Consider the following 18976-nt stretch of genomic DNA (forward strand, 5'->3'; position numbering starts at 1 on the left):
CGTATAAATGATGGAAGGGCTTCATTCCTCCTTTTAATTTTACCCTCCTGAAAGCTTGAGTCCTATCTAAAAGTTAGGTGCCTCAGCTAGGAGAGCACCCCAGGAGGGTGGTTTGTACCATGTCTCCCAAGTTATCTAAGCCAACGGAGAAAGCCCACGGGTTGSCTTTGGGACAAGGAGGGAGCCGCAGCTTCCCTTGGAGCTGCCCAGCCTGCCGGTGAGGACGGGCGCACACAGCAGCAGCGCCAAAGCCACCTCCGTGCAGGAGGCAGCGCCGCGATGCTTGTCGATATCAAACCCACTCATCCTGTGCCCTGCTTTCTCCCCGCTCGGCGCAGGATGCGGGCCGCGGCGGCGGCGCTCTCCGCGGTGCTGACGCTGGCGCTGGCGCRGGGCGCGCTCGCCTGCCCGCCGCCCTGCGCCTGCTACGTGCCCGCCGAGGTCCACTGCACCTTCCGCTCCCTGGCCGCCGTGCCCGCCGCCATCGACCGCCTTGTGGAGAGGATCAACTTGGGGTGCGTATCCGGCGCCGCCTGCCGCCCTTCCCAGCGGGGCCTGCGGAGATGCCGCCCGGATGGGGCAGAGCGCCTCTGCTCCCTTTGTTCTTTCTGTAATTTTATTGAAAAATAAGAAAGCAGAGAAGACCCTACTGTGAGATTTGTGCTGAATGTTGAATGTGCTGCCTAATGTATAAAAACGCGATGATAGGAATAGATTCCGTAACAGAGCCAGGTGGCATCTTAGAACACATTGGGATAATGGGGTAAAAATTAGCTATTACACTGCCATTAGAGCTCCTTTTTTAATTTTTTTTTTTTACCCCCCCACCCCCAAGGAACTTAATTTGAGTATAAGCAGACACTTTTTTTTAAGACAACATTTTTTTTATTTTAATTTCCCTTTCTGCTTGGCATGGACAGTTTGTGCATAGCATACTGCAAAGTGTTTAGTGTAGGACATAACATGGAAGAAGGGTCTCAGTTCTCTTCTACCTGGTACTAGGGCTGCCTCCTTCTTTGGTATAAACCCTCATGCAAAATTGCCTGTAAACTGTAAGTGATCATGTTATGACTGGTAATAGTGACAGTAGCAGTGATTAAATTACTTCTTTGCAATTTTAACTGTCTCTCATATGTCGGTGCTTTATTTACCTAAAGCCTCATTTTATTCTCAAAATGCCCTCGTMCTCAGCATAGTTTTATTACAGAAATCTGATTTTTCCTACTGTTTTGATCCAAGCAACTTAATGGAGTTATGTATCAGTGGAATGATGCATAATGGTGCAGTTCCTTCCCTGTGGAATGGGTGTCCAGTCAGGTCCCCCTAACTGTAGTGTGAGGGATGTTCTCAATATTGGAGTTATGTATCAGTGGAATGATGCATAATGGTGCAGTTCCTTCCCTGTGGAATGGGTGTCCAGTCAGGTCCCCCTAACTGTAGTGTGAGGGATGTTCTCAATATTATTTCAGGCCATATGTTATTAGCATAATTATTAACAGTCCCCCCTGAGAAGCTAAAATTATATACAGAAAGAAGTGTGAGTCAATCTTAAGCTAAACACACACGAAGTATGTGTGAGTATTACTCACCAAGGAGAGTAATTTCAGCAAGTTCATTTAAAAGTTGTTGCCAAAGAAGCTGCAAAACAGAGTCGCCAAATTATATCCAACAGTGTGTTTGTCTCCAGTTGGCCTTATGTATCTTGTAGACCTTTGATAGAAAGAAAATACTATAGAWCATACCTAGACATCCATGTCCTTGTTTCCCTCTGGATCGCCTTTCTTAAATAAATACTGTGTATCTACAAATTGTATCAAGGTGCACCCCCACCAGCCTTTTTGCTTCATATTAAAAAACATATTCACATTCACTTTTCCTGCCTGTGTCAATACGGGGTGCCAAGTTATTTTTCTTAATTTCTTTCAGAGGTGGGATGTGTGTGTCTAAGTTACTTAAGCATGTTGTAGGTTTTATCTTGAGAGCTATTTTTAAACAAAAGTGCATTGTTTGATACTGTTGGCATAAAAGCCCTTTCCTGTCTTTTTGTATTTCTTTGCTACCAATTGCATTTTCTGAGAGTTTTTTTTYGCTGAGAAGAAATGCTGTTCCCTATCTCATGATGCCTGTCATTCACTCTAGAAAAAGTACTTTTAACATTTTTCCACTTCAAATAAGTGATACAGATTTAAGATATCTAACTGGAAACACTTTATGAAAATTCCCTATTTAGCAAAGTTCAGATGCTCTAGAAGAGTGATGTTGMAATAAAGATTTTAAATAAGATCTCTGATATTAGCATAGTAGAATTTTGATAGGACTAAACATAAAAAAAACAACCTAAAATTTTACCAGTCATGAACCTTCACATAGATGACAGGAAAGGATTTCTCCATACACAAAGTACTTTAGTGTCTCTGTCATTCTCTTTCTCTCCCCACTTCCTGCCTAGAAGAAAAAGTATTAAAAATAGGGRGGGAAAAAGCTTTAAAATTAAATGTTTAATTTAAAGTCTTCATGTCCASATTAGCTCATACATTGAATTTTGTGTCTGCACAAGGAAAACCCAAATGTAGAACTAGGCAGCCAAGCTTAAAGCTTCCATATTGGYAAATAAAACCTGATTTATTATTCCAGCAAGCAAATTGAATTGTTTTCAATAAAGCAGATATTTCATATTACTTCTCTGAGAAAAGTTTCCATGCTCAAAGTATGTAATTGGAAGGTGAGTTCCTGGATTTGTGTCATTAATTGATATAGCCAGTTACACATTATAACACTAAGCAAAGCGGGTTGTGACTTTCTGCTTCTAGTGCTTTTTGGGACGTGTCTATTTTTAATATCCTCTTTGCAAATTTTTATTCATTTATTGTTAGATGCTGTTTTGGCAACACTGCAGCCCATCTAGTTTGCCAGGCTCCATAGCATCATTTGTTGGCTGAAGGCCATTAATTTATTACCATTCCATAAACTGAGCTGCATGGAAAAGCATACTGACAGCTCTTAGAAGTTAAATGCTTATTTATTGCTCTTACTTTTAAATTATGGTTAAAATGGCACAAATTAAGTTAAAAGAAAACTTAATGTAAACATCAACTAAGTATGCTTGGCCTTGTAAAAATGTTTCGGTAACTTTTGGCCCTTGGACAATGCATTAAGATCCATCCATTTTTTTCCTGAAAGTTAGAGTAGACTAGTTTTACATTTGTGGTCCATGACAGTCAGTGCTTAAAATGTTGTGATTTTTTTTCCAGGTTTAACAGTATACAGTCCATATATGAAAACTCCTTTGCAGGACTCACAAAACTGGAATTGCTCATGATTCATGGAAATGACATTCAGAATATTCCTAATGGTGCTTTGAAAGATCTGGTGTCTCTACAGGTAAGGCTCAGATATTTCTAAATAGCATAAGTTACAGCTCCCATGACTGACAGAAGACAAAAAAGTGTTTATCAATTAMGTTATCTTTTTTTTCCTGAAATGTATTGGGAATATCTTAATGTGCATGTGTGCCATGTTTGATGATGTCAACTGATATTTAGCGACAGTCTCATCAGTGATTTTTCTGTTGAAAAAATGACAGAATATTTGCATGTCAGAGGAGAACTTTTGCACAGTCATTATTACATTTGGATTTATGTATAAAACCGGCTGATTTCATTTTATTCTCCTTTTTAGGTTTTCAAAATTAGTTACAATAAGTTGAAAGTCATAACAAGCCAAACGCTTCAGGGACTTTCAAGCCTGATGAGACTCCACATGGACCACAACAGAATTGAGTTTATTCATCCAAATGCTTTTAATGGATTAACTTCTCTAAGATTGGTCCATTTGGAAGGAAATATGCTCCAGCAGCTTCACCCCAGCACATTTTCAACATTTATGTTCCTTGATTATTTCAAACTGTCAACAGTAAGACATCTCTACTTGTCTGAAAATGCTATTAGTACCTTGCCTGAAGGGATATTTAAGGGCATGCCACTGCTGGAAAATCTTTACCTTCATGGGAATCCATGGTCCTGTGACTGCGACTTAAAGTGGTTCCTTGAATGGAATGAAATGTCTGCAGGTAGGTGTGAAAATATCAATCYTTCTTCAGTTCATAATGCTCATGTCCTTTCTTTTGTTCTTATGTTCTGCATATTTGCATACCTTTGTTATTTATTGTAGGTGTTTGCTGAGAATATTTAAAACAGTTGGCTACTAACTGTGCAGTGCCTACACAGTGCCTGTGTGCACTATTGAATTCCTTTACCAGCTAAAACATGCAAGCATTTAAAAAGTAATGCAAGAAGGGAGTAATTGTGTGTCAATAACTACAATTCATTGTTCAACAATAAAGAATTGGTAATCACATTCAAAATGAAAAGGCTGATAGTAAAGTTTGTAATTGGTAGTAGGAAGCTGTTAGTGTGCTCTTTAGCACAGCGGTACAGCTTTGGCAACGGMTTGGCAATTACCCTCAGTCAAAAAGGTTATTAACAAAGCACTCTCCTGGGAGGTGAAAGTAATTGGATTTGGACATTTTGGACTAAGGACGTAATGGAAACCAAATTTMTAGGTTCCTGGATGAGTCCTCTTTAAGACCATTAAGTTTATAGCTATTACATAACATATGGACATCCTTCTTTCATGCCTGTGCTTTTTTATTGACTGCAACTTCATTTTGTGGGGAAGCCAACTGTTTTAAATATTCTCAGCAAACACCTACAATCCTGCCAGTTTTTCAGAGGAAGATAGATCTTCGTTCAGGCTTAGATGTGAAATGAATTAACACAGAGCTAAAGGTAGATTTTTTTCTGGACATGTGCAGAAGCAAGTTATCATACAAATCGTGTCTTTTATGATGTCCCTAGCTCAGTAGTTCACTGACTGGTTTGGGGGATGTCAGTTTTGCTGCATGAATATCATTCCACCAACACTCCATATCAGGTAGGTTAGTGCTTGCTGCAGTAGCCCAGGGAGACTGAGACAATATTAGAAGAGAATTGATATTTAATTGTGACTACAAATACATTAGATGATTCCTGGAGTCACAAGGCTTATGTAGTGATTTGAAGACCATGATGGTGGGTCTTGTGATCTTAGAATACATAATCCATTGCAGTTTTGCACTTAAAAGAGTATGTGATATTTTAGTGTGTATTATAAGTATTCCTGATTGAACTAGTAGCTGAAGCATATAAATTTGACTTTAACTATTTTACATGTTGATGTTCTTATATATGCTTCCTGATTCMAATTAGTAGATATATTAACTGCACACTACTGTGTGCAGTTCTGGGCACCCCAGTATAAGAGGGACGTGGAGCTTCTSRAGAGGGTCCAGAGAAGAGCAACCARGATGATTAAGGGAATGGAACATCTCTCGTAYGAAGAGAGGCTGAGTGAGCTGGGCCTGTTTTCTCTGGAGAAGAGAAGGCTGAGAGGGGATCTGATTAACATGTATAAGTTCAGGAAGGGAGAATGCAGGGAGGAAGGGGACARGCTGTTYTCACTGGTGGCCAGCGATAGGACGAGGGGTAATGGCCAYAAGCTGGAGCACARGAAGTTCCRTCTCCAGGTGAGGAGCAACTTCTTTCCTGTGAGGGTGACAGAGCAGTGGAACAGGCTGCCCAGGGAGGYTGTGGAGTCTCCTWCTCTGGAGGTCTTCAAAACCSGCCTGGATGCCACCCTGTGCCACATGCTGTAGGTGTGCCTGCTTGAGCAGGAAGGTTGGACTAGATGATCTGTAGAGGTCCCTTCCAACCTTRAATATTCTGTGATTCTGTGATTCTGTTAAATGATTTGAAGGTGCACTCACTTCAAGTCAGAAGGATGAAATATTTAATTAAAATTMTTTTTCCTCGCACAGTGATGGTTTGCTGTGATTTTATTCTATTATATTCCTCTTCTAAGCTACAACAGTGATTTTTGGAAAGAGAAAGGAATTTATCCCTGCCATTTTCACATACAACAAGATTTGTATCTTTATACAGCTATAACCTTGGCTCCTTTGGAAATTCTGTCCCTGACAGTGTGGAGTCATAAAAGTGCTGTTTTAGTGATCACTTAAAAATTCTTCTGAAGAGTACAGTAACTTCCAGGTTGATTATGTGCCAGTTCTGTCATGAGAAGTGCTTTCCTTGTCTTTGAAACATGATGTTTCAGTCTGAAAATAATGGACTGGTTCAATTAGAAATTCCATTTCTAGGAACTTCTGATGAAAGTAGATTTGTCAAATGGACAAAGCAAGTATTTTCCAATTTAAAAATGGCTATGCAATTTTGCCAGGCCTTCTTTTACCCTTCTCTTACCATTAATATTGGTAATAATACTTCTGGAATAACATTCCCTTCTCCACCTTTGTATTGTTCATTCATTCATTCAGAGATCTTTCATTCCTCAAGGGTGATCAAATGATACCTAGAAAGTCTGGGGTACATTTTATTTACATTGTGTTTACAAACTAAATTTGTAAGGCAATGTTTGACATTATAATAAGCAGAACAACATAACCAAATACATGTCTGTTATTTTGCAGACGAGTCTTTCTGGCATTGATAGGAGAAAGGAGTCAAGGGTATTATTGATTGTGTTTTGGGTTTTTTTTAAATTATTTCCTGCTTTAGCACTCCCTCTCTGTTTTAGTTTTTTATTTTATTGTTAAAGAGATTGGAAGTGTTGTAGAGGTCCTACAGGAACTAATCAGCGGATTTTGGCAGCTGCAGTAGTATGTTTTGTGTTTTCAGTACAGATTGTAAGATATGAACAGTCTGCTAGAGTATTAATGAGCATGTCCATCATTTCTTACGTAAATGCTGCAGTTTTAAAAAATGAGTGGATGCAGTCCTCTTTATGGCCCACAACTTAGGTGGGTATGTTCTCACTATGCRTATGGGTTTTTGTGGACACAGTGTATTTTTTTTTTCCAGACATTTAAAAAGTAGCTCTAGACACATCAATTTCTGGGCATTTTCTTCAGAAGCGTTGAATCTAATTTTTAGAAGGAGCATTCAAACCTCTCATTAAAGTTAGAGGAAACTGTGCTCACTCAGTGTGACAATCAGGTCCATTCAATGTGAAAACAAAGAAATGCCAATTTAAAAACCTTGCAATGCCTTAAATTTCAATTTAGAAACCTTGTCATAAGTTTCCTGCAGTATAATGTGTTCTTTGTGTGGTCATTTGACCCTTTTAAGAGTTCTGTAACTCCTGTTATTCCTGGTTAATTCAGGAGCTTATCTCTTTCTTTTCTTAYAGGTGTTCTAAAATGCAAAAAGGACAAAGCCTATGAAGGGGGACAGCTCTGTCCTAAGTGCAGCAGCCCGAAACAGCTGCAGAAAGAAGATATTCAAAATTTGAAAGATATTTCCTGTAGAAAACCTGTCATTCAGTCCTCACTGAGGCAGAATAACAGCACTCAAGAAGAAGAAGAGAGTGACAATTACGAGCTCCCTTTGGAAGAGTTTCAGTCTTCTCCATGGAATATTACTCTGAATATGACCGATGAGCATGGCAATGTAGTGCACCTGAACTGTGAAATCAAGAAACCAACAGGATCTACCAAAATTCAGTGGAGTCAAATCCAGACTCAAGAAATTGATATAAATGCTTCAATTTCATTGGATTTTGAATGTCCAATGAATCGAGAAAACTATGAAAAATTATGGAAGCTTATAGCTTATTACAGTGAAGTGCCTGTCAAACTAGAGAGGGAGCTTATGCTCAGCAAGGAGCCTAAAGTGAGCTATCGGTACAGGCAAGGCTCGGATTATGATGCTCTCTACTACACAGGTGTTAAAGCTCAAATACTCTCTGAACCATCCTGGGTAATGCAACCTCTAATAAATATCCAATTAAACAGACGCCAAAGTACAGGGAAAAAAGTGGTACTATCTTTTTTTACTCAGTTTTCTCAGATAATTCATACCAAAGACATTAGGCAGCAGAGAAGCTGGGTAATGATAGAGCAAAATGCTAGCACAAGGGTGGCGCAGAGTGTGGTGGAAGGGTCAGAGTGTCAGCTGAGCTGCAATGTGAAAGCATCTGAAAGCCCCTTCATTCAGTGGCTCTTTCCAGATGGCACTAAATTGCAGGCACCATTTAATCAGAAAGACAGTAGGTTTTCCATTCTCAGTAGTGGCCAGCTAATAGTCAAAGGAGTGAGTTACACTGATGCTGGTCTGTATTACTGCATTGCCCAAGTGAGAGATGATGTGGACGTCATGGCTTACAGACTATTAGTGCAATCACCATCTATCCAGCCAGCTGATACAGATGTAGTGAGAGTTGAAAAAAATGTTGGAGATCCAATAGTTTTGCCTTGCAATGCAGTTGCCATTCCTGAGGCACAGCTGAGCTGGATTCTTCCAAACAGTCGTGTGCTTAATGATTTATCAAACTCATCAAAAGGATATGTGTTGAACAACGGTACTTTGCTTATTTCAAAAAGCCATGTCAGTGATAGTGGCTATTACAGATGTGTGGCTGTCAATCTGCACGGATCAGATCAGTTTGCTATAAGGGTTATGGTAAACAAAATGGTGTCTGACAGGTCGTTTAGGAGGATAAAACTAAAAAAGCGCCCGAGTTCAAAAAGTTCATCAAAACCAAGAATACGGGTAATAGAGGATGGAGAGGGATCAGGAGTAGGAGGCGTGGATGATACCACACAAAAAAAGCACCATCTGAAAGACTGGGAAATACCCTTTAAACAAAGAAGTGACAAGGTGTCAGAGACTCAAGGTAAAAAGGGGAGGAAGGGCAGAAGGAAAATGAAGATCTGGAAAGGAACTGATAGAATCCAGGAGAGCAACGTTGCAGAAGGCCGAAGAGTATTTGAATCTCGAAGGAGAATTAATATGGCAAACAAACAGATTAATCCACAGCATTGGGCTGACATTTTGGCAAAGGTCCGTGGGAAAAATCTTCCTAGAACAACAGCAAYAGCCATTTCTTTAACGACTGCACTGCCATCAGCCATGCAGAAAACAACCCCAGTCCCTCGCCTGGCCGCAAGCCCTCCTCCTGCTGCGGGGGCAGACGCTGATGTGGTGGATTCCTCTGCCGATGCATCGCCCCTGGGTGAAGAGGAGCCGCTCTCAGTCACTGTTGCCCACAGCACTAGAGCATTTTCAGCCCAATCCCTATTAACAAAATTGGAAACAGAACCCTTCTCTGACCGTAGCGCTTTAGCAACACCAGCAAGTAAATACCCTGCAGAAACCCCTATAGCAGATCCATATTCTTCTCCTGAATCTGTATCTGTGCAACTCCAAAGTCAACAGCAACCCAACGTCAAGACTGATTATTCACTTGTAGTCAAAGAAAATATCCATGCTCTCACTGAAGAACCTCCAACTAAACAATTAGTAACTAACTTCCCTAATATCCAGAGCGGTTTGCCCTCAGAAGAAAATGGAGCTACCACTGTACCTTATACATCAGAGGAAAATTCTGCTTTTGCTGAGCTGCCGCTGGATGCTACTGTCCTAGCTGAATCTCAGGTTCTAGATCAGCAAAGCATCCTGGAGACAGATGTGAAGATAGATGAAGTGAACCCTATGGGTGTAGACAGCATAATTTTCACACCTTCCAAGTTGGACAGGATAATCTCAACAGATACCAGAGCCACTACTTCTTCATCTGTTTCTCCATTTGTTACAGAAAAGAGCAGTGACATGATACACCAGCACACAGAAGTATCCACAGGTCAGATTAAAACTGCAGAGTTGGATAAAAATTATCATGCGGTCACATCCCACAGTGTGCAGAGCAGGAAAGATCAAGAGACAGCAGCAGAACATAGAAACCTACCTGCTCCAAAAATAGATCCTACATTCACTTCAACAAGCGCTCACGTTCCTCATACAAAAGCAGACGGGATACCAGTTGCTGCTTCCATCGGCAAGTTGACCACTGTGGCCACAACAACAGCTCCCTATAGAACAACTGCATCTTCTAACTTACTTGTTACTCCACATGCTAGAAAAAGGCCTTATGGGAGAAGGAGACTGAGGCCAAACAGAATCCGGCAAAGACAAAGACCCCGTCCTGTTTTAACCACAGAGAGAATGCCTATCATCCCAAGGACATCCAATGTTGAAGCTATTACCAAAAGTGTCTCGGCACCTCTTGATGGTGATCGTATAACTGATGGCAAAATGCATACAAAAGAAAAGGAACACTTGGAAGTTAGCCCTTCAGGAGTTACTGACCCAGTTGTCTTTGAGAAGGTGACCAGAATCAGACAGAGGGTCACAACTTCTCTTTCCAGGGCTACTGTTTCTCCACCTGAAACAAAGCCTGTGATAGCTCCTACTGCTTCAGAAACCTTGGCACTTCCAGTCCCTGCCCTTACCACAACCTTATCCTCCTCTGTTGAACATAACACAGTTCCTACCACCAAGTCATATGAGGCCCAGAAACCTGAGCAAAATAACATACCAACATACCACTCATTAGACCATATGTCTGAAGGAAAAGGCACTAAAGTAGATTTTGAGGTTACAGATAGTAAGACAGAACAAGGACAGTCAAGGACAACAGCTTCTCCAGAGCGTATGAGCACCTTAGAAGTATCTACGAAACCTGGTTATCCAGAATCTCAAGAAGAATCTACTCTTTTTGACTCGGAATCTGTGGCTAGTGACATCACCACTAGAGCTTTCAAGCTGATATATCCCACAGTAGCAGACTTAAGTATTCCAGTTGGGACAACGGAAGTTCTTGAGGACCCTTCAGTTTTAGAAGAGGCACAGAATCCTATAATACCTTTAAAACCACCTGCAATGACTGAGCCACCTCAGCAACAAGAAATTCTGACTTTGTCCTCTTTCAGCACAACTGAAAAGCAAACTTTTCCACTGAGAGAAACAAGTAAAATGGTTGCTATTCCTTCTCAGACTGAGACAAAAACATCTTCCCTGGATAAAACAGAATCTGTATCACATGTATTTCGTGATGATCTCATTGTGCAGACAACTGAAAAGCCTCCAACTACACCCACTGCCTTGGACCCATTTACAAAACTTGCTACTCTTTCCCCATCCATTTCAAGCACTTCACATCCATCTGTTTATTACAACACCAAGGATAGTAATGCTTTCAATCAAATAAGGTTTCTAGAGACAAAACAAGTCGACAGAGACAGTGGCAGAATGATGGTGAGCTCCAAACAGAATGCATACCTTACTCCATCCTCTAATCAAAACAGGATTAGTGTGCAGTCTAAAGAGGAGCCATTCCAAGAGACGCATAGTAGCAGGTCAAACAACAGTTTATTGCTAAATCTGAACCTTCCCCGTTCACCAGCTGGAATGATACCAAGCCTAAGACTGCCTGAGGTGCCTCCAAGGCATGTTCCAGCAAGAGGCACGGCGAAGCCTCCGTATATTATAACTCAAGGCTCGTTTCGTTATTTTATAACACACCAGCCGCTTCACTACACAAACAAGCCAGAGATAACAGCATATGCTGCACATACTACCCAGGACAAAAAACACACTGCCTCTCAAATAGGCGCAACAACCACAGCACCAGCCACTCCATTTTACAGGACAAATCCACCCACTGCAAGCAAATTTGGCAGTCAAGGTCAGAACAGATACAATATTAATACAAGATTTTTTGGCAGTAACTACCTCCCAGAAAACAGAGGTACAGCGGGGAGACAACCAAGTCAAGGGATCCCCTACCATCCCAATTCCAGAACGGTGTTCCCTCTTAATCGAACAAGGATATTCCCTCACTTAGGAGTGCATCCTAAACTGCTGGTCCCTGGTCAACAAATCCCAGAGGATGCAAATGAGAAGAAAATTGATGAGGTCTCACCTACCACGATTGCAGTGCAGAGAGCTACAGCTCTTGCAGTGCCTCCGTTGCCACACACCACAACCAGCGCATCAGCGCTGCTGCCGGCGTTGAAGACTGCCACCTCAGCCTTTGTCCCTCAGCACACCAGGCAACCTATATCCACTACAGTTCAGCCTTTTAAAAGTATCCATGATCGCCATCAGAAGGCACCATTTGTGCCTTATGTGAGTGGCGGAATGCCACACAATTCCACCATAATTCAGTCCCCCACGAGTTTCAAAACGCTGGGAGAGAAACCTAAAATTATCACAAAAGGTTCTCATGGCATAACCATCCTTGCTGAAACAGATGCTTTTATCCCTTGTGAAGCAGTAGGGGAACCCAAACCTTTTCTTACTTGGACAAAAGTCTCTACAGGTAAGACGCTTACAAATGTGTTTTTCCATGCAATTTTAGGGATACAAATACTTGGATTATCATATAGAAATGCACTACTTTTGCAGGAGTAGTCCAGAACACTGAGTAACCCTGTTAATTTAAAATACTTTTTGTCTGTTTAGTCTATTAGTGGCTAATAATTATAGATTAAGTTGTATTTCTTATAGTAAAAGAAAACCACTAGKATTTAATGCATCTGTTTTTTGTGTATCAATTTTTATGTCTATCTCCTTCAGCAAAAGGTAAAGCTAAATTATGTGAAGTTTTAATGGAAATCACAAAGAATAAAGCTTTGAAACATTCCCACACTGTGCAGATTTGCAAGTTAGTATAATTTTGCAGTAGAAATAAAGACTAATCTGAATGGTGTGCARTAACTGAAGGTATAGTATGACTCATCTGACGTAGTAGCTAGTATTAAGTAGTTTTGTTCTAATAAATCTTCCATCAGCCTTTTTCAAAGCAGTGGTGTATGTCTTAAAAGCAAAACTTTTGATGTTCTGTTTCTTTTTTTTCTCTCACCTTTCCCAGGTGCTCTAATGACAGCCCATACAAGATTACAAAGGTTTGAAGTCTTGAAAAATGGCACTTTGGTTGTCCGAAATGCTCAGCTCCAAGATCGCGGGCAGTATTTGTGCACTGTTCAGAACCTGCATGGCCTAGACAAAATGATTGTTGTCCTTTCAGTCGTAGCCCACCAGCCTAAAATTCTACTTCCCCGCTATCGAGATGTCACTGTATATTTTGGAGAGACTGTAGCAATGGAGTGTCAGGCTAGTGGGATTCCAAGCCCACATATTTCATGGATTTTCCCAGACAGGAGGATTTTGCAGAGAACTAGCACTACAGAAAGCAGGGTGATGCTCCACGAAAATCGAACCCTGTCTATCAAGCAGGCGTCCTTTTCAGACCGCGGAGTGTACAAATGCGTAGCTAGCAATGCCGCGGGGGCTGACAGCGTCGCAGTGAGGCTCCACATCGCAGCCTTGCCCCCTATCATCCAGCAGGACAAGCAGGAGAACATTTCCTTGCCCCATGGTAGCAGTGTCAACATCCACTGCACTGCCAAAGCGGCGCCTTTTCCCAGCATCCGTTGGGTGCTTTTCGATGGCACGCAGATCCGACCGTCCCAGTTTGTCAATGGGAATTTATTTGTTTTCCCCAACGGGACTCTTTACATTCGCAACGTCTCTCCCAAGGACAGCGGGAGCTACGAGTGTGTCGCGGCGAACATGGTGGGAGCCGCCAGGAGAGCAGTGCAGCTCCACGTGAGGAAGCAGGCGTCCAACGCCAAGATCACCGGGAGTTCTCCTCTGAGGACCGATGTAACGTACGGCAGCGTTCTGCGTCTGGACTGCAGCGCTTCTGGCGACCCCTGGCCTCGGATATTATGGAGACTGCCATCCAAGAGGATGATTGATTCCCTGCACAGGTAAATTACGGTCATCCGAGGTATTACACCTCCGTTGTAGCTTCAGTGGGTGTAGAGAAAAGGTCGTTTGTATCTGTACAAGTTTCATTCTTAACTTCAGTGGGTCCCTCGGTCCTTAAAGGAGGAATTTAAAATGATACCAAAAGATTCCAAATCACAACATCTTTTGCCTGAAAACATTACTRCTTTTGGAAAGGCATCTTCATATTTAAAGGATAAGTTGTCACTGTATGTTTTTTTTGCAGAGAGTCGGTAACTACAGTAGCAAGTCCAGTGACAAAATAGACACCATATGTGCTACTTGCTTCAATAACACCTGATTTCATAATTAAGAATTGCATAGGAACCTGTTTCTMCCCAAGAGAAACGGGATCATTGATCTCCATTGTACAAGTTATTGTGCGCTATCTCAGTGGAAAAATAAATCATTTTTTCTAAAGTAGCAGAGTCATTTAATACTGTTAAATAAATAAATGCTATCTTGTAATAAGTCATATTGCATATGGATACTTGAAAAAATCATCTCTCGTGTTCATGAAATAAAGCAAAATTTCTATTGTGAAGAATAGCAATAGCTGTCCTAAGAGTCTGTGCTGAAACTCAATTTCTGCTCTATAAATTATTGATTTGTCACTCTTGGAGCACTTTAGATAAGGAATATATTCACATTACAGTGCTGACTTAAAAACGGCTTTCTCAGTAGCTGAACACAATCGTACTGATAGAAAATATAATTAGGTAGCCTGTAGATATCACAGAMTCCAGAATTCATTTTGTACTTCACTGATAACAACAAAATAAGTTTGTCATTTTCTCTCTTAATCTTTGTGTGGGTTGTTCTTCAAATACCACAGTTCTTTACTTTGGAGAAAAAACCTGTGGGGCTTCTGAGTGAAGTGAATTTTGATCACCTTGTGCCATACTAAAATGGAAAGGAACAGTAGCTTTTTATCACATTGAAAAAAATCTTTTCTTCCAGATTTCAGAACTAAAGGTTTGAAATAACTGTAATAATGTTTACTAATACTGTTTATTATTGAATCAAAATGTTTTGCTTCTTTGAGTTTGCTTCTTTGAGTTTGTCCTGAATATATAAAATGCAGTACTTGAGGTTACAGAAAATAGCTAGTCCTTGTTTTAATTAAGGGCCTTGAATTAAGGTAGATCTGAAATTATAATCTGTATAGGTTTGTGTACAGTATGTCATTCAGAGATCCCATGTTTGAATGTTACTACAGAATGGTAGAGATGAAGCTCTGGAAATCTGTACATACAGATCAGAAGGGTCAAAAATAACGCATTTAAGTCTTGGAAGACGGTTGCACATTGTTTGGTGGCACACAAGCAGAATTATTTTTCATTTGCTTTGGATGGGGAATAGCTTGGACATTTCTGATCATTTAATTATCTAGCTGTAGCTAATGGTTAGTTTTTGTTCATACAGTGGGGTGGTTGTGSGTTTTTTCAGTTTACACTGAATAATTAATTCCTAAAACCTGATTTTGCAGTTCATGTCCTGTTCTCTTTCCTCACAGCAGCTTGGAGACTCGAGTCAAAGTGTTCAGCAATGGGACTTTGGTTGTCCATTCAGTCACAGATAAAGATGCGGGAGACTACTTGTGTGTGGCCCGCAATAAAATTGGGGATGACTATGTGGTCCTCAAAGTGAATGTGATGATGAAACCAGCCAAAATAGAGCATAAAAATGAGAAAAACCATAAGGTCAAGTACGGAGGGGACCTGAAAGTTGACTGCGTAGCCACAGGTCTGCCGAATCCAGAGATCTCCTGGGGTCTGCCCGATGGCAGCATGATTAACACCTTCATGCAGTCGGACGACAGCGGCAGCCGGACCAAGCGCTACGTCGTCTTCRACAACGGGACCCTGTATTTCAATGACGTTGGCCTGAGAGAGGAAGGGGACTACACCTGCTACGCGGAGAACCAGATCGGGAAGGATGAGATGAAAGTGCGCGTCAAGGTGGTGGCTGAGCCAGCAGCCATCAAGAACAAAACATAYGTTGTCATCAACGTGCCCTATGGCGATGTCGTCACCGTGGCGTGTGAAGCCAAAGGGGAGCCCACTCCCAAAGTGACGTGGCTCTCCCCCACCAACAGGCCCATTCCTGCCCTATCCGACAAATACCAGGTGTACAGGGATGGCACCCTCCTCATCCAGAAGGCTCAAAGATCTGACAGCGGCAACTACACTTGTGTTGTGCGGAACAGTGCTGGAGAAGATCGGAAAATAGTCTGGATCCAAGTTAACGTACGGCCTCCCCGAATCAATGGGCATCCCAATGCAATAACTTACGTGAGGGAGACTGCCATGAGAGACAGTCGGAAACTTATTGATTGTAAAGCTGAAGGTATCCCAGCTCCACGGGTCTTGTGGTCTTTTCCAGAGGGGGTGATCCTGCCCGCTCCCTACTATGGGAACAGGATCACCGTGCATCGCAACGGCACGTTGGACATCAAAGAGGTGAGGCAGACGGATGCAGTGCAGCTCATCTGCATTGGGCGGAATGAAGGCGGGGAAGCGAGGCTCATTGTGCAGCTCCTCATCACAGACCATGTGGAGAAACCTTCCTTCAGAGACCCTGTCACTGAAAGGATCACTGCTATTGCTGGGCACAGCATCAATCTGAACTGCTCTGTCCAGGGGAACCCTGAGCCCAGCACAAGCTGGATCATCCCCAACGGCACCGAGATCCCCAGTGGCAGCCACCTGCACAGGTTTTACCACAAGAGGGACGGGATCTTGCACATCAGTGGTCTTTCCGCCGGGGATGCAGGGACTTACCGCTGCACGGCCAGAAACCCCGGAGGTTACGTGGAAAGGGTTGTCTTCCTGAAGGTGGGGCTCAGACCAGAAATCAGCAACCAGTACAACAACCTGGTGAGCATCATTAATGGGGAAACTCTGCAGCTCCACTGCATCACCCAGCCGAACCTGCGGGCACAGATCTCCTGGACCCTGCCCAACGGGATGGTCCTGGATGCTCCGCAGGCTGTGGGTCGCTTCTCCCTGCTGGAGAACGGCTCGCTGACAGTGCGCGAGGCTTCTGTATTCGACAGAGGCTCGTACCTGTGCAAGGTGTCCACAGAGTATGGCACCTCCGTGATGAACGTGCCCGTCATAGTGATAGCCTATCCTCCCCGCATCACCAGCGAGCCCGCGCCCGTCATCTACGCCCGCCCCGGAAATTCRGTGAAACTGAACTGCATGGCCATCGGGATTCCTAAGGCAGAAATAACGTGGGAACTTCCAGACAAGTCCCACCTGACAACAGGAGCTCAGTCTCGCCTGTACGGAAACAAATTCCTCCACCCCCAGGGGTCATTAGTCATCCAGCAGTCAGCCCAAAGGGATGCCGGCTTCTATAAATGCACTGCTAAAAACATACTAGGCAGCGATTCGAAAACGACCTACGTGCACATATTCTAACACTAAAGCAAGTGCCTTTGCCTGGGTGCTGATGTCCAAGTCACTGCCAAGCAAGTGCAACAAGGAAAGTACTGTTTGCAACAGAGCCAGGAAGTCTGAGGGCAGGAAAAAGAAAAAAAGATCATACATTTTCATATATTTCCAAAATTTTATAAATTTTTCAAAATTTTCATTTTTTTCAAAATTTTTATAAAATTCATAAATTTTAGATTTTCATACAAAATGCATTGCTTTTGTGTTCAACATGATAGTACTTTCCTGCAATAGAAGGAGGCAATAGATATATTTAAACTGAGGGGGCTAGCTTGTTGGGAAAGGTCTCTGAATTGTTAAGACAATGTTTCTTCATGCTATCCAATAGCACTCGAGACCTAAAATATTCTTATTTTTGTCAATAGTCCAAAGCTATCCCTTGTTTTAACAAGCACCTTAAAATTGCCAAAGAAGTATTAACTGTAATAAATGAGCTGCAGTGATAGAAGTGCTTTAGTATTTTGTTGGAGAGAGACACTTTTCTTTATCCCCTGCAGTGCTTTTACATAATCTAGCCTTATAGAGTATGATTACTAACTTTTCTGATCATTYTTCTATCAACTCTTCAAAATCAAAGACTAATTTAGCAAATAAGAGTAATCTATTTTTAATAAAAATAAATTCAGACATTAGTTACCGTAAGATATGAACAAACCTTCTTCAGCCACTAAGGATGCTTCAGTCAAATTCATGCATTATCTATTTTATATATATTTTTAAATCAGACTATGAGACTGGAAAGGTTAACAGTGAACTTGGTCTCATTTTATAAATTATTGGTCTTTACAAGACTCTGATACATTACAATGTTTTATAATGTTAAGGTCACTATACTGTACATTTTATAATAAAAAATATTTTCCAGAAATTCTGTTTACTGTGTTTTCATTTTGCCTTGAGAAGATAGACTAGTCCAGACACTGGGTGGATAAAGTTATCTAGAAAAATACAGTGTTATACATACTTTTTTTGTCTTACTAAACATGGTTTCATAATAACTTGACACTTTTGTTACATATATTTTAGGATACATGTACACGTGTCATGATTTTCTTAAAGTCAAAAATGGTTTATTTGGTCAACATATACTCATGTGATTTATCAAGTTCATGGGTTAAATTGTTGCTACAGGAAGCTGAATATGCCCATATTTTGAATAAACAGCTACAATAATTATGAAAAATTTGTCTACTTTACAACCTAAAGATTCGCTGAGATATTCCTGATTTCTTAAAAGTTCTCACTACTCATAAATTTTATGCTTGTGTCCTAAAAATATAAGGAAAAAAAAACACTTCATTTTGACCTCCTCTATTTATTGGTTGAAATGTAAGAGGAAGTAATACAAAAAGTTCTTTCAATATTTCATTCTGTAAAAACTATGAGCATAGTGATTTCCTCACCCAAAAAATTTATGCAGTTTAGGAAACTTGGGAAAACTGCAACCTGTCACAGAAAGCCTGCTTATTTTTGCTTGATGGTAAACTGAACCAAGCTGCTTGAAGGAGAAAGCATTTCAATGGTACAAGGACAATGAATCAAACCAGGAAATTGCTAAAAAGAGAGAAGGAATGTGGATTATGTGATAGAATRTTATATAAAATCTGTTTTAAAAGATCCAGTACAGGATAAAAAGTTCTGTTCTTTAACATTATGAATAACTATGTGTTCAGAGGCCTAATTAATTAACAATTGGGTCTTTGTTTCTCCTCTGTGGTGCAAGTCCTTGGACCCTAAATCAGCAATCAGTACTCAAAGTAAGGCACGTATCTAGCTGCCGAGCAGGGTTGGTGCTGCCARCCTGTGAGCTGTGAATGAAGGAAGGGGACA

The 18976-nt window shown here is 41.4% G+C and overlaps 1 protein-coding gene across 1 annotated transcript; it reads left to right on the forward strand.

The window, feature by feature from the left end:
* The first annotated feature begins 339 nt into the window (after nucleotides 1-339).
* Nucleotides 340-17247, forward strand: MXRA5 (matrix remodeling associated 5). The gene is made up of 6 exons (XM_026035361.1): nucleotides 340-515; nucleotides 3252-3381; nucleotides 3679-4069; nucleotides 7243-12213; nucleotides 12766-13666; nucleotides 15202-17247. The coding sequence occupies exons 1-6, from the start codon at nucleotides 340-342 to the stop codon at nucleotides 17111-17113; spliced, it is 8481 nt and encodes a 2826-aa protein (XP_025891146.1). The 3' UTR covers nucleotides 17114-17247.
* The last annotated feature ends 1729 nt before the right edge of the window (nucleotides 17248-18976 follow it).

This window comes from Nothoprocta perdicaria, unplaced genomic scaffold (assembly GCF_003342845.1).
Source record: "Nothoprocta perdicaria isolate Ctin4 unplaced genomic scaffold, notPer1 scaffold_159, whole genome shotgun sequence".
In the NCBI taxonomy this organism is placed as follows: domain Eukaryota; kingdom Metazoa; phylum Chordata; class Aves; order Tinamiformes; family Tinamidae; genus Nothoprocta; species Nothoprocta perdicaria.